Source organism: Hibiscus syriacus, unplaced genomic scaffold (assembly GCF_006381635.1).
Source record: "Hibiscus syriacus cultivar Baekdansim isolate YM2019G1 unplaced genomic scaffold, ASM638163v2 tig00111220_pilon, whole genome shotgun sequence".
NCBI classification, from domain to species: Eukaryota; Viridiplantae; Streptophyta; class Magnoliopsida; order Malvales; family Malvaceae; genus Hibiscus; species Hibiscus syriacus.
The window spans coordinates 431033-448217 of record NW_024063024.1 but is presented as its reverse complement, the minus strand read 5'-3'; the positions used below and the strand labels follow the sequence as shown (position 1 = coordinate 448217).

At 38.8% G+C, this 17185-nt stretch overlaps 1 protein-coding gene across 2 annotated transcripts; it reads left to right on the top strand.

Annotated features, from left to right (window-relative positions):
• On the top strand, positions 1–15637 carry LOC120156417 (ureide permease 2-like). Of its 2 annotated transcripts, none has more exons than XM_039167726.1 (5): positions 1–103; positions 488–790; positions 870–1008; positions 1109–1253; positions 15306–15637. In XM_039167726.1, exons 1-5 carry the CDS (start codon positions 101–103, stop codon positions 15400–15402), a joined length of 687 nt encoding a protein of 228 aa, XP_039023657.1. In that variant the 5' UTR covers positions 1–100; the 3' UTR covers positions 15403–15637. The 2 variants fall into 2 exon arrangements, with proteins under 2 accessions (XP_039023657.1, XP_039023658.1); XM_039167727.1 differs by lacking the exon at positions 1–103 and adding an exon at positions 200–220.
• Positions 15638–17185: the final 1548 nt, after the last annotated feature.

Genomic DNA, 17185 nt, shown 5'->3' with positions numbered 1-17185 from the left:
CCTGATTCTGCACTCACTGCAACTTCGTTTTTTTAAGGCAATTCCCTGAAATTGTTGGGATTTGGATAGCTATCCCTTTGCTTTGCTCTACTATGTGCATATGGTGAGTGAATAATTTAGATTTTAGAACAAATATGCAGTGTATATTTGGGAAATTTGAGTTTTTGCTGTAGCTTCATTCTCTTTGTGATTTCCAGTTCTGTATCTGTTTGCATATGTTGTTTCTTTTCTGGGAATTTTGTTGATTTATGCAAGATATGAGCGAAGTGTCCATGTGCCCTCCCTTCCTGTATATGTGTTTTTGCCTACTTTGTTAGATAAAAAGCTTCTTGTTTGTCAATAGTTGTTAGCTTAATTGGATGCCCTCCCGATGTTCGATCCCGCTTCCGTCCCTGTATATAGGGTTTAATAGCCAAGAAAATTGACTAAACTTCGATCAAATGAATGATAAGATTTGGACTTCTAAGACTACTTGTTTGCATGACAGGATTTTCCGGGCATTGCATCTATGATATCTGAACCAACTGAGAGGCTCATTTCTCGTGGTTTGAAAATTTTTATGGTGGAAAGCAAAGCTGGTGCCATGGTCTGTATGCTTTTGGCACTGGCCTTTTTAGGCGCATGGCCTGCTATCATGACGCTGCTCGAGCAACGGGGTCGGATTCCTCAACATACGTACCTTGATTATACTTTGACGAACTTCTTGGCTGCTATAATCACTGCTTTGACACTCGGTGAGATTGGCAGCAGCACTCCGGAGAAACCCAATTTTATTGCTCAACTATCTCAGGTGAATTTCATCCATTTCCATGGTGGAATCGAGACTTTGAATGTAAACTTTCATGGTCTTTCATGGTGAATTGATGCAGGATAACTGGCCCTCCGCTTTGTTTGCGATGGGTGGCGGGGTTGTTCTCTCCCTCGGGAATTTATCTACACAGTATGCATGGGCTTTTGTTGGTTTATCAGTGACAGAAGTGATCTGTGCTAGCATTACTGTTGTTATAGGTACACGTTTCAATCCGCACGTCATAAGTCGTTAATAATATGCTAACGAAGCTTGATGTTCGAAATTCTCAATTTTAGTTACTTTGTATTGATTAAACAGGTTCGACCTTGAATTACTTCTTGGATGGCAAGATCAATCGAGCTGAAGTCCTATTCCCAGCCGTTGGTTGCTTCTTGATTGCTGCTGGTCTTGGATCAGCTGTTCACTCATCCAATGCTGCAGATCATAAAGAAAAACTTCGAGGGTATTGCCTCTTCAATTCACTTGTCATATCCTATATTCAATAAATTCGAATGTTGACAACTGTAAGGTATGCCTCATAAATATACCGGTAAAGAGGACAGGGGATGGAGCGGAGTGAGCGAAGCGAACATCAACTATCCTTACAAAGAAAGTCTTGTAGAGGGGGTTACGATTATGTGAGTTGGGGGTGCGGGGGGTGCGCCCCGCGGTACGGTACAGGGTTGATTTTGTAATTATATACCAGAGTTTTCTATTATAAATAGAGATGTAACCTAAATCTATTATCATTGAATAAAAATTTTCTAGTGCCGCCTAGGCACCGAGGACGTAAGCACATTGCCGAACCTCGTTAAAATTTTTGTGTTCTTTCGTTTACTTTGCCCGATTTATCAACAATTGATATTAGATGTCAGGAGCAAAATTCGAAGTTGCGAAATTCGATGGTCTGGGTAACTTCGGATTATGGAAAATAAGAGTGAAGGATCTGTTGGCGCAGCAGGGGATCCTGAAGGCTTTGCGACCTACAAAGCCGACGTCGATGGAGGAGGAAGATTGGGAAGAATTGCAACAACGAGCGGCATGAACCATACGATTATGCTTGGCGGACGAGGTTATGTATCACGTCATGCATCTATCGTATCCAGACGAAATTTGGAGGAAGTTGGAAAGTCAGTTTATGTCCAAATCCTTAACGACAAAACTGTATCTAAAGTAGCGGCTGTATGGGCTGAAGATGCAGGACAATCATGATTTGGAGCAACACGTGAATGTCTTCAATCAAATCGTTTCTGATTTGGCTCGACTTGATGTAAAAATTGAGGATGAAGACAGAGCGATGATTTTGTTGTGTTCGTTGCCTCCCTCTTACGAACACATGGTGACTACTCTTACATATGGGAAAGAGACTATCAACGTTGAGGAGATTACTGTAGCCTTGTTGGCTCACAACCAGCGGAAGCAGAATGCAGGGGAAAACTCTCAAGCCGATAGCTTATATGTCAAGGGTAATCGAGACCGTGGACGGAAGCCAGAGAAGGCAGGGTCTGGCAAGCGGAATTCCAGATCCAAATCTAAGGATAAGAAGACAATTCACTGTTACAAGTGCAAGGAGGCGGGATATATGAAGCGAGACTGTCCGAAGTTGAAAAAGCAGACTGATGAGAAGCGTGATGTTTCATCCAAGTCTGTGAACGTGGTCGAGGATGACAATTCTGATTGCAGTGAGGGTGATATGCTTTCTATTTCAATGACTCAATTGACGGATGCGTGGATTCTTGATTCTGGATGTTCTTATCACATCACGCCAAATAGGGAATGGTTTTCGACATACAGGTCGGTTAATTCTGGTTCTGTTTATTTGGGTGATGATCGATGTTGCAATATTGTTGGTATTGGTGATGTCAGAATTAAGATGTATGATGGCTCTGTTCGGACGTTGAGTGGTGTTCGACATATCCCAGATTTGAAGAAGAATTTGATTTCTTTGGGCACTTTGCACAAGAATGGTTTTATCCCTAAGGCTGATGAGGATAGGGAAACCATTCGGATTGTTAAAGGTGCTTTGTAACACCCCCAACCCATACCCGACCCGGATATGAGTCAGAGATACTACATTGACTTTAAAACACAACTCTTAATAAATAATAGTAAAATATTTGATCTTATATTAAGAAAATACAATAATATACATACTGTAATATAAGTTTACCGAAATATTCAGAGCATACACAACTTAACCCTTTAATTACATGCCAACTGCTATTTACATAACAAAATGACCTACTGATTAAGTTGCTTCTGATCTGATGGTTGCAGGAGTAATACTGTCAAGCTGCTTCACCTGTCTCGTCTAATTCCTCAGATCCTACGTGTGAAACACTCACACGCTAAGTCATCGACTTAGTGAGGCAATAATAATAACAAGGCAATGTAATGTAATGAAAATGTCAGGATCATATGAGATGAGATGCAAACATGTACTTAATCAATGTAGTATACTTCATAAATATCCATACATGTAAGCGTATGACTGTAACATTCATGAATCTGTATTAATAAGTTTATTGGCCCATGATAGCATATTGAGAACCCAAGGTATCGGAGTAATGTGAGGTTGTGCACTATGCTGTCACCACAGCTCGTATAAATGCACCGAAGTGCCCCGTAGAATTGCACCGTAGTGCCATATAATGATGTCTATAAGGACCACATAGAATTCCTTAAGAATCATATACATATACTATGGATCAAGTATGTGTCTTTCAAGACTTCACACATGTTCCAAAGGATATACATATGTCCTAAAGAACCGCGTAGAATTGCACCGTAGTGCCATATAATGATGTCCATAAGGACCACATAGAATTCCTTAAGAATCATATACATATACTAGGGATCAAGTATGTGTCTTTCAAGACTTCACACATGTTCCAAAGGATATACATATGTCCTAAAGAACCGCGTAGACCCTCTACCCTTGGCATGCCAACTATACCTATAGTTCTCATCTACATAACATGGGCTTTTATATTTCACGTAGTCTATATCGCGTAGACATGAAATTTCTTACCTTTTCACATAGCTCATAATTTTTCCCACATATTCATGTCATATAATGCATTTTTTTTATGGATTCATGTCATGTCTCATAATACAGAATATGCTCATGTATCAAGATATAAAATCTAGACTTATCACAAGTCTAGAATGCAGGATATTTCTATAATCATGCTATGCATATGCACTCACCTATACTTCTTTGCCTTTTCCTCGATCGATCCTACTTGTAGATTGTTCCCGAACTCGAGTAGGCTCGGTATCTACATAAACATAATTTTCAAGATGATCATTAGATGTCTATGTCTTGAAATTAAGCTTTAATAGCTTATTAATTTAAGAAATTAATAGCTTAGTCTTTCTTTCTTTTCTTCTCTTTTTTTTTCTCATGGGGGAATCGGTTCCCCCCCTGGGGGTATCGGTTCCCCTCTAGCATTCTGGAATTTCATATCCGTTGAGGGGGTATCGGTTCCCCCCTGGGGGTATCGATTCCCCTCTAGTATTCTGGAAATTCATATTGTTGAGGGGGTATCGGTTCCCCTTGAATGGGTACCGATTCCCCTAACCCATAAATCCTATTTTGAGCTCGGAATTCATCCCATTTCAGCTCAAACATACATATTTCACTCTCTTTACTACTCTTAGCTTTCATACACTTACTTTAACTAATTATTATCCATTAAATACCTCTAAAACTTAGAAATCTAATTCTCCATGTAGAATTTAAGAATCTAACCCAAATTCCAATATGTTCTAATTTGAATTCTAACACCTTATACTTCTTAGTTAACTTCTTGACAAGTCAAAAATCTTATTCAAACTTCAAAAACTCATTCATATCAAAATTTCATCTAAAAATTCATTTTCCAAATCTATCTCTAAAACACTTATCTTGTTGTTTTAATGTCATATAAGCTTTCCTTTAGCTTATATAACATCCAAACTTTCATTTCCAATCTTAAAAATCAAAGAAACTACCAAGGTTCAGATTCTTACCTTTACTTGCAAGCTCCACGTTGAGAGAAGGAAGAGAAGAAAATAAGGAAGAAAGAAGAAGAAATGGGAGGATTCTGGAAACCTAATGTCACACGTGGGTTCTCATATAACCCCATAACATTTTATTTTAATAAAAATTTCCTTACAAATGACCATTTGGTCCTTACTTCCATCTCATATTTACTAACCATACTTTTTAAACTATATAATTATTCTACTTTAATCACCAAATGTTGAAACTTTGCAAATTAATCACTCACCCGACATGGAGGATGTTACAAATCTCTCCCCCTTAAGAAAATTCGTCCTCGAATTTTCATTGCACGAACAAATGAGGGTATTGATGTCGCATATCTTCTTCACGCTCCCATGTTGCTTCTTCTACTTTGTGATTTCTCCACAACACTTTGACCAAAGGAATAATCTTGTTCCTCAATTGCTTAACTTCATGTGCTAAAATTTGAATCGGTTCTTCCTCATAAGTCATATCCGGTTGTACCTCGATCTCTTCTGGATTTACAATATGGGAGGGATCCGATCGATATCTTCGAAGCATTGAAACGTGAAAAACATCATGTATCTTTTCCATCTCAGGTGGTAAAGCTAGCTGATATGCTACAGGTCCTACTCTCTTTACAATCTCATATGGTCCAATAAACCGAGGACTCAATTTTCCTTTTCGACCAAATCTCAACACCTTCTTCCATGGAGACACTTCTAAAAACACTTTATCTCCAACTTGAAATTCAATTTCTTTCCTTTTAAGACCAGAATAGGACTTTTGCCGATCAGAGGCCACTTTGAGGTTATGCTGAATTTCTCGAACTTTCTGTTCTACATCTTGAATTAAATCCGGACCAAGAACACTTCGGTCTTTGAGTTCATACCAATTTAATGGAGTACGACATTTTCTTCCATATAATGCTTCATATGGGTCATCTTTATACTAGACTGATAACTATTGTTGTAAGCGAACTCTGCCAGCGGTAAATACTTTTCCCATGATCCTTTAAATTCCATTACGCATGCTCTCAACATATCTTCTAATATCTGAATAGTTCTCTCTGATTGCCCATCAGTCTGAGGATGAAAAGCCGTACTAAAGTTTAAACGAGTTCCCAACGCTCCATGCAAAGATTTCCAGAATCTAGAAGTGAATCGAGGGTCTCGATCAGAGACTATGGAAACAGGTACTCCATGCAATCTAATAACTTCTCTAATATACAACTCTGCATACTTTTCCATAGAGAAATCCGTTCTAACCGGAAGGAAATACGCTGACTTAGTTAATTGATCAACAATTACCCAGATTGATTCTCTTTTGTTCGGAGTCAAGGGTAACCCCGCAACAAAATCCATCGTAACATTTTCCCATTTCCATTGAGGAATGAAAAGCGGTTGCAATAATCCTGATGGAACTTGATGCTCGGCTTTGACTTGTTGACATATCAAACACTTAGACACTAATTCTGTGATGCTTCGCTTCATCCCTGACCACCAAAATCGATCCTTCAAATCCATATACATCTTGGTTCCACCCGGGTGCATCGTCAATGGACTATAATGAGCCTCTGTCAATATTTCTTTCTTCAAATCTTCATTGTCGGGTATCACAATTCTTCCTTTGAAATACAAATTTCCATCTGACTTAACCTCAAAGTCTTTAATCTCTTTTGTTCTTTACTTGTTCAATTCTTTTCAAACACATTTCATCTTTACTTTGCAATTCTCCTATTCGTTCCAACCATGCTGGTTTAAGGGTTAATTCCGCACAAAGACCACCGTCTCCCGTTAAAGATAATCTTGCATCCATAGCTCGTAAAGCTGCAAACGTCTTTCTACTCAGAGCATCTGCTACCACATTAGCCTTTCCGGGATGATAGTCAATTATCACATCATAATCCTTTAAGAACTCTACCCCATCTACGTTGCCTCAAATTCAATTCTTTTTTAGTCATCAGGTACTTCAGGCTCTTATGATCCGTATATAAGTAACAACGCTCCCCATAAAGATAATGACGCCAAATCCTGAGAGCGAATACTACAGCAGCCATTTCTAGATCATGAGTGGGGTAATTCCTTTCATGTGGTTTCAACTGTCTCGATGCGTACGCTACCACTTTTCCTTCTTGCATTAATACACACCCCAACCCGTTATGGGATGCGTCACTGTATACTACAAAATTCTTGCCAGATTCCGGTTGAACCAATATCGGAGTTTCCGTCAGAATTCTCTTTAAAGCTTCGAAGCTTTCTTGACATTCAGAAGTCCAAACAAATGGTACGTTCTTTCTCATTAGCTTTGTTAGAGGCAGCACAATCATAGAAAAATTCTTAACGAATCTTCGATAGTAACCGGCAAGTCCAAGAAAACTCCGAACTTCAGACACATTCTTAGGAACTTCCCAATCCATTATAGCTTTAACTTTCTGAGGGTCTACTCTAATCCCAACTGCCGAGATCACATGCCCCAGAAAAATTACTTCCTTTAACCAGAACTCACATTTGGACAATTTGGCATACAACTTTTTATCTCTTAAAATTTGTAAGGCGATCCTCAGATGTGTGCTATGCTCTTCATGGGATTTCGAGTACACCAGTATGTCATCAATAAAGACAACAACAAACTGGTCCAGATAGGGCTGAAAAATCCTGTTCATGAGATCCATGAAAGCAGCAGGTGCATTCGTTACTCCGAATGGCATTACGATGAATTCATAATGACCATATCTCGTTCTGAAAGCTGTCTTCGGAATATCTTTCTCCTGGATCTTCAATTGATGATAACCCGAACGTAAATCAATCTTCGAAAATACCGAAGCTCCTTTTAGTTGATCAAACAAGTCATCAATGCGCGGAAGGGGATACTTGTTCTTGATGGTCACCTTATTGAGCTGTCGATAGTCAATGCAAAGGCGCATTGATACATCCTTCTTTTTAACAAATAACACCGGAGCTCCCCAAGGCGATACACTTGGTTGGATAAATCCCTTCTCTAGCAATTCTTGTAATTGATTCTTTAATTCTTGCAATTCTTTTGGAGCCATTCGATAAGGTGCCATTGCAATCGAAGCTGTTCCCGGCATTATTTCAATTTAGAATTCTACCTCTCTATCCGGAGGTAATCCTGGCAATTCAGTAGGAAAAACATCAGGGAACTCTCGAACTATTGGAATTTCCTCTAACCTTTTCTCTTGAGCTCTTGAATCAATCACATTTGCAAGAAAACCCTGACATCCTTGTAGCAATAATTTCTTGGCAGACATCACTGATATTACATTTGCTAAAGGATTAAACTTTTCACTGCTCACACTTATCTCTGTTCCTTCTGGACTTTTCAGAGTTACCTTTTTCAATCTGCAACTAATATCTCCATAATAACGGAACAACCAATCCATTCCCAGAATCACTTCAAACTCGTCAAAGGGTAATTCCATCAGATTAGCAGGGAATTCAATTCCCTGAACCTTTATGGGACACCCCTTACAGACTTTATTTACCCGGGCACTATGGCCTAACGGAGTTGTTACTATAATCTCATTACTCGTAGCTTCTAAGGGAATCCCCAACTCCTTTACTAACTTACTTGTAATATAAGAATAATTATAACCCGGATCAATCAGTACCAATACTAATTTATCATACAACTGAAAAGTACCTGCTATAATATCAGGGTCATCACGGTCTTCACTTGTCTTTAGGTTATATACTCGAGCAGTGGATCGAACTTCAGGTTGAGCAGAGAATTCAGACGGGTTCCTTCCTCTGCCTCTTCCTCGTCCTCTTTGTGAGAAAGAACCAGCTCTTCCAGATGGTGCCGGCTCACCAACAATTAATGGACAATCCCGGACAAAATGTCCGGCATCCCCGCATCGAAAACAAGTCCCAGCAGCCATACGACAAGTCCCATAATGATTTTTCCCACAGTGCTGACACTGTCTCCCTTGACTCGGAGTAGATCTCCCAATACCAGATTCCACTGACTGCGTCTGTCTAGGTCTTGCCTGACTTGCTCCCCTAGCAGACGATGCAACTGATTCTGATATAGTTTGCGATCGAAATCCCGAGTCTCTTCCCCTTTTTGTTGGTACTGAGCTAGAAGAAGTAGTTGTCCTCTTTGATGTCTGAACTCTTGAGTCTCCAAATCTTTCATTCTGAGCCCTTTCAAGAGCTTTTGCACGATTGATCATCTCCTGGAATGAGGACAGGTTTAGTACTATCAACATTTCTTTAAGTCTAGGGCGCAAGCCCTCCACGAACCACTCGCAAGCATCTTTTTCAGTAGGCACAAGCTCAGCTGCAAACCTGCTCAGCTTATTAAATTCACATTCATACTCATATACAGAGCGGCTCATCTGCTTCAAATTCATAAACTCCTGCTTCATTTGTCGGATAAACTGATCTCCAATATACTTGTTTTTAAATTCTTCTAAAAACAAAGACCAAGTCAACTGGTCGGTTGACATCCTCATGGTGACGTTCGTCCACCATATCCTCGCCTGACCCCTCAATAAAGACACATCTCCATCTAATTTCTCCACTTCGGAACAGTGGAGACCATCTAATATGATTTTCAAATCATTCAACCAAAGATCCGCTGACACTGGACCTTCCTCAGCTTCTCCCTTAAATTCGGGAGCTCCTAAACTTCTCAACTCTTTTGCTACATTAATTCTTGGAATTAGTGGAGCAGGAGGTTGAAGACGCGTCAGAATAGCGTCTAACGTTCTGAAGAACGTATCTTGATCTTGCACAGGCACTCCTTGAGATACCTGTTCTTCACCTTGCCTGGCCAGGGCAGGTGAATTACTGCTTTCAGCATGCCTATCTTCTCCCGCTTCACTTCGGGAGCTATTATGTCCGGACATCTAATAAGAATAAACACATTGTTCTATTAGCAAAACAACATACTCATACTATACCAAATCAGAAGTTCTCGCTATTTGTTGGCATGTATTCCATTTAAAGACTCTATAGACTCTGGTTTATGCCTAGAATCGGCTAAACCATAGCTCTGATACCATTAAATGTAACACCCCCAACCCATACCCGACCCGGATATGAGTCAGATATACTACATTGACTTTAAAACACAACTCTTAATAAATAATAGTAAAATATTTGATCTTATATTAAGAAAATACAATAATATACATACTGTAATATAAGTTTACCAAAATATTCAGAGCATACACAACTTAACCCTTTAATTACATGCCAACTGCTATTTACATAACAAAATGACCTACTGATTAAGTTGCTTCTGATCTGATGGTTGCAGGAGTAATACTGTCAAGCTGCTTCACCTGTCTCGTCTAATTCCTCAGATCCTACGTGTGAAACACTCACACGCTAAGTCATCGACTTAGTGAGGCAATAATAATAACAAGGCAATGTAATGTAATGAAAATGTCAGGATCATATGAGATGAGATGCAAACATGTACTTAATCAATGTAGTATACTTCATCAATATCCATACCTGTAAACGTATGACTGTAACATTCATGAATCTGTATTAATAAGTTTATTGGCCCATGATAGCATATTGAGAACCCAAGGTATCGGAGTAATGTGAGGTTGTGCACTATGCTGTCACCACAGCTCGTATAAATGCACCGAAGTGCCCCGTAGAATTGCACCGTAGTGCCATATAATGATGTCCATAAGGACCACATAGAATTCCTTAAGAATCATATACATATACTATGGATCAAGTATGTGTCTTTCAAGACTTCACACATGTTCCAAAGGATATACATATGTCCTAAAGAACCGCGTAGAATTGCACCGTAGTGCCATATAATGATGTCCATAAGGACCACATAGAATTCCTTAAGAATCATATACATATACTAGGGATCAAGTATGTGTCTTTCAAGACTTCACACATGTTCCAAAGGATATACATATGTCCTAAAGAACCGCGTAGACCCTCTACCCTTGGCATGCCAACTATACCTATAGTTCTCATCTACATAACATGGGCTTTTACATTTCACGTAGTCTATATCGCGTAGACATGAAATTTCTTACCTTTTCACATAGCTCATAATTTTTCCCACATATTCATGTCATATAATGCATTTTTTTTATGGATTCATGTCATGTCTCATAATACAGAATATGCTCATGTATCAAGATATAAAATCTAGACTTATCACAAGTCTAGAATGCAGGATATTTCTATAATCATGCTATGCATATGCACTCACCTATACTTCTTTGCCTTTTCCTCGATCGATCCTACTTGTAGATTGTTCCCGAACTCGAGTAGGCTCGGTATCTACATAAACATAATTTTCAAGATGATCATTAGATGTCTATGTCTTGAAATTAAGCTTTAATAGCTTATTAATTTAAGAAATTAATAGCTTAGTCTTTCTTTCTTTTCTTCTCTTTTTTTTCTCATGGGGGAATCGGTTCCCCTGGGGGTATCGGTTCCCCTCTAGCATTCTGGAATTTCATATCCGTTGAGGGGGTATCGGTTCCCCCCTGGGGGTATCGATTCCCCTCTAGTATTCTGGAAATTCATATTGTTGAGGGGTATCGGTTCCCCTTGAATGGGTACCGATTCCCCTAACCCAGAAATCCTATTTTGAGCTCGGAATTCATCCCATTTCAGCTCAAACATACATATTTCACTCTCTTTACTACTCTTAGCTTTCATACACTTACTTTAACTAATTATTATCCATTAAATACCTCTAAAACTTAGAAATCTAATTCTCCATGTAGAATTTAAGAATCTAACCCAAATTCCAATATGTTCTAATTTGAATTCTAACACCTTATACTTCTTAGTTAACTTCTTGACAAGTCAAAAATCTTATTCAAACTTCAAAAACTCATTCATATCAAAATTTCATCTAAAAATTCATTTTCCAAATCTATCTCTAAAACACTTATCTTGTTGTTTTAATGTCATATAAGCTTTCCTTTAGCTTATATAACATCCAAACTTTCATTTCCAATCTTAAAAATCAAAGAAACTACCAAGGTTCAGATTCTTACCTTTACTTGCAAGCTCCACGTTGAGAGAAGGAAGAGAAGAAAATAAGGAAGAAAGAAGAAGAAATGGGAGGATTCTGGAAACCTAATGTTACACGTGGGTTCTCATATAACCCCCATAACATTTTATTTTAATAAAAATTTCCTTACAAATGACCATTTGGTCCTTACTTCCATCTCATATTTACTAACCATACTTTTTAAACTATATAATTATTCTACTTTAATCACCAAATGTTGAAACTTTACAAATTAATCACTCACCCGACATGGAGGATGTTACATGCTTTGACTGTGATGAAAGGAAAGATGACTGCAAGAAATATTTATAGATTGTTAGGGAGTACCGTTGCAGGTGGAGTTCATTCTGTTGAGTCCTGTGATGATACTACAAAACTGTGGAATATGCGTCTTGCTCATCTTAGTGAACGTGGTATGACAGAATTACACAAAAGAAATCTGTTGCATGGTGTCAAAAGTTGTAAGCTCGATTTTTGCAAGTATTGTGTTCTTGGTAAACAGACTAAAGTCCGTTTCAAAACTGCGAAGCATACAACTCAAGGGATTCTTGATTATGTGCATTCTGATGTATGGGGGCCTTCCACGACATCGTCTTTGGGTGGATCTAGGTATTATGTTACTTTTATTGATGATTTTTCACGGAAAGTTTGGGTGTATTTTTTGAAATAGAAATATGAAGTTTTTGAGAAGTTCAAGCTGTGGAAAGGAGAGGTAGAAAACCAAACAAGACGAAAAATCAAGTGTTTGCGGTCTGACAATGGTACGGAGTACACAGATTCACAGTTCTTACACTTCTGTAAGGAGCACGGGATTAAGAGACATTTTACAGTGCGCAAGACAGCACAACAGAATGATGTTGCTGAACGGATGAACATGTCGTTGAATGAAAGAGCCAGATGTTTGCGATTGAATGCGGGGCTTCCCAAACACTTCTGGGCCGAGGCTATTAACACGTGTTATCTTATCAACAGATCACCAAGGGCATCATTGCTTGGGAAAGTTGTAGAAGAGGTATGGACTGGTCATGATGTTAGTTTTGATAACTTACGGATTTTTTGTTGTCCTGCTTATGTGCATGTACCTGCTGATGAGAGATCCAAACTTGATGCAAAAATCTAATGAGTGCATTTTTCTGGGTTACAAGAAAGGTGTCAAAGGATTCAAGTTCTGGGATCCAGTTGCGAAGAAAATTGTGATCAATAGAGATGTTGTTTTTGATGAACAATCCATGTTGCAACAGAAGAAAGACACGACAGTGGTGGATTTCGAGTAGTTTCCAGTTGAGAAACCAGAAACGTCTCAACCGACTTCTGGTGGTTCCACTACGGATGATTTGCAGGATTATAGTCTCTCCAGAGACAGAGTGAGACGGATGAATATAAAGCCTCCGAGTATATTGGGTTTTGAAGTCTTGGTCTCTTTTGCGCTTATTGTTAGCAGTGATGATCCGGTTACTTTTCATGATGTTGTTACTAGTCAGGAAAACGACAAGTGGATGGCAGCCATGGTTGAGGAGATGGAGTCTTTGAATCACAATCGTACATGGGAGTTGGTTCCCCTTCCTGAGGGTAAAAAGCCGATTGGTTGCAAATAGGTGTATAAGAAGAAACCAGCAGTAACAAAAAAGAGGGGGGAAGTTCAAGGCTCGTTTGGTAGCAAATGGTTTTTCACAGCAGAAAGGAGTTGATTATGATGAAATCTTTTCTCCTGTGGTCAGACACACTTCAATCCGAGCAGTACTTGCATTGGTGGCCAGTTGGGATTTGCATTTAGAGCAGATGGATGTTAAAACTACTTTTTTGCATGGTGATTTAGAGGAGCAGATCTACATGCGGCAACCTGAAGGTTTCACTCAACCCTGGAAATGAGCATTTAGTTTGCAGATTGAAGAAATCTTTGTACGGGTTGAAACAGTCTCCGAGACAGTGGTATAAACGGTTTGACTCCTATATGATCAAGATTGGCTACAACCGATGTGAGTATGATTGTTGTGTCTATGTTAAGAGCCTTGATGATGGTTCTTTTATTTTTCTATTACTGTATGTTGATGATATGTTGATTGCTGCGAAGAACATGGATAATGTTATCGGTTTGAAAATTTTATTGAGTCAGGAATTTGATATGAAAGATTTAGGTGCTGCAAAGAAAATTCTTGGAATAGAAATTTGCAGGGACAGAAACTCAAGGAAACTGTGGCTATCTCAACGGGGTTATGTTAAAAAAATGCTAGAAAGATTTGCGATGAGCAGCGCAAAACCAGTTAGCACTCCATTGGCGAACCACTTTAAGCTCTCATCAGAACAGTGTCCTAAGACAGAAAAGGAAGCTGAAGATATGGCAAAGGTTCCGTATTCTAATGCTTTTGGCTGCTTGATGTATGCAATGGTATGTACTCGTCCTGATTTAGCTCATGCTGTTAGTCAAGTTTGTAAGTAGATGTCTAAACCTGGTAAGCAACATTGGGATGCAGTCAAGTGGATCTTTCGGTACTTAAAGGGTACTGTGGGACATGGAATTGTTTTTGGTAGTCAATGAGATAATCCTTTTGGTTGTAGGATATGTGGATTCAGACTATGCAGGTGACTTGGATAATAGAAGATCTACGACAGGGTATGTTTTTACTCTTGGTGGAGGACCTATTTGTTGGAAGTCTACTGTTCAATCTGTTGTGGCACTATCTACAACTGAAGCTGAGTACATGGCAGCGGCTGAAGTTGCAAAAGAAGCTTTATGGCTCACTGGTTTAGTGAAGGAGTTGGGTGTTCAGCAAGGTGGAGTTCAGCTGCTCTGTGACAATCAAAGTGCTATTCACTTAGCTAAGAATCAAGTATATCGTGTTAGAACTAAGCACATTGATGTATGTTTTCACAAGATCAGAGAGTTGGTTTCATCTGGAGAGATTTTGTCTCAGAAGGTACACACTGATGAGAATGGCGCTGATATGTTCACCAAGCCAGTTACAACAGACAAGTTCAAGTATTGCTTGGACTTGTTGAATGTTTCAAGTTGTTAAAGAAGTAAGGTAACCCAACCCACATTGAATGTTTCCTAAGGGGCAGGATATTCGCAAAGGTGGAGATTTGTAAGGAATGGCTCATAAATATACCGGTAAAGAGGACAGGGGATGGAGCGGAGTGAGCGAAGCGAACACAGCGAACATCAACTGTCCTTACAAAGAAAGTCTTGTAGAGGGGGTTACGATTATGTGGGTTGGGGGTGCGGGGGCTGCGCCCCGCGGTATGGTACAGGGTTGATTTTGTAATTATGTACCAGAGTTTTCTATTATAAATAGAGATGTAACCTAAACCTATTATCATTGAATAAAAATTTTCTAGCGCCGCCTAGGCACCGAGGACGTAAGCATATTGCCGAACCTCGTTAAAATTCTTGTGTTCTTTCGTTTACTTTGCCCGATTTATCAACAACAACGAACTGTATACGATACTTTGTTATATCTGTTCTTTTGCCAGGGCTGGATATTCCACCACATTGAAAGTTGCAATCACAAATGAGGGAACAAAGCTCTATTATATTGCCTTGTTACTTGCTGCTCACGTCTTATTATGAGACTCCTTCGATTAAGTAAACAGAACTAAATAATCTGGAGACTGGGAACAGCACTACAGAGAAGGCAAAGGTCGGCACCACATAATTCCTTTTAGATCTCGAGAACCGGAGAGCGATTAAGGTCGGACTTTCGAGGTTCTAGATGCCATGTTGCAATATTATATATGTTGATATTGGTTTGAACCACATTGCAGGTGTTCGGGAAGAGCACTTTAATCGGTATATCGACAACTTTCTTCGCTGGTATCTGCTCTTCTCACCATCTTTCAACTTGGCAACAAATTATCAATGGCACACTTTGGAAGGAGTTCCACACTTAGTTGTCTATACGTCGTTTTTTTACTTTTCGGTGTCTTGTTTCGTGCTGGCTCTTGTCCTTAACATCACCTTCCTCTACCGCCCCGTGTTAAGCGCACCAAAATCATCATTCAAAGCTTATCTCAATGACTGGAACGGCAGAGGCTGGGCCTTCCTAGCCGGGTTTTTGTGTGGGTTCGGGAACGGTCTCCAGTTCATGGGAGGCCAGGCAGCAAAGTATGCGGCTGCAGGTTCTGTTCAGGTACTTGTAGCCTCATCTTAAAGACCATACAACAACAACAAAAAAAAGAACATAACATGACATCAATCTTCATATATATTGTTGGTGATGGTATTAGGCACTTCCACTTGTGAGCACATTTTGGGGCATGCTATTGTTCGGAGAATACCGGAAATCGTCACGGAGAACATACGTATTGCTTTCCGGGATGTTGTTTATGTTCATTGTAGATGTTAGTGTTCTCATGGCATCATCCGGGCATCGAAAATGAGGTGTTGCAGGGCTTTGATGAAGCATGTCAAAAAGTGATGGTGATATTCATGGAAATAGATTGTTTACAAAATGTTTCAAATAAACTATTCATTGTATTTAAGAAAAATCTTTAATAATTTACATGTGACATAAGATTTTACATATAAATATATATATTTCCTTGAAAAATAAACACGGTGCTTCTAGAAGATGATTATTTGCCCCATACCTTGAAAAGTAAACGGGACAGTGGTCCCAATTGCATGACAAAGCAAATGGGAGGGTACCACTTCTTTTTTGCCTTCCAGCAAGGACCAACTTGCAAGGCTTCCAAAATTAGGAACCCTCCAAACAACTTCATGCAAAAGCTGACTTTTACATGTTTTATTATTTATAAAGTTGAAACATGTATCATAAAAAGAAAAAGAAACCTGGACAAAATTTGGGCTTCAGCCTCTCTATAATTTACAAGCCGACACTTATCAAATAAAATCCTTTTAAACTTAAATCAAATTAAATATTAAATATTGATATAATACTCAAATCTAATTTGAATAGCTAAAATCCTAACCATGACCATCCTAAATTTGCACAATAATAACCTTGAGATTTTTTAAAATATTTCAATGATATTGAAAAGTTGCCCCCTTTTTATCCACAAAGATGACCTTCCGACACAATAAAAAACGTGAAGACTAAGAAAGAATTAACCTTTGCCTCAGATGTCGAGGAAAAGGAAAATTTATATTTCCAACAAGAAAAATCAAATATATTTAGTCTCATATATTAAGCACATGGCATTGATTTTTAAGTAATACTATTTCACCTTGGAGTTTATTTATCTCTTCAATCCTTCAACTCTTGGAAACATTCCCTATCATAATATTAATTATATATTTTTAAAAACTATTTAATCTATAATTAATCCGACTTGTAACTGAGCCATCTGACGCGTTAACTAATTTAAGTTATGGGTAAAGTATACTAATGGTA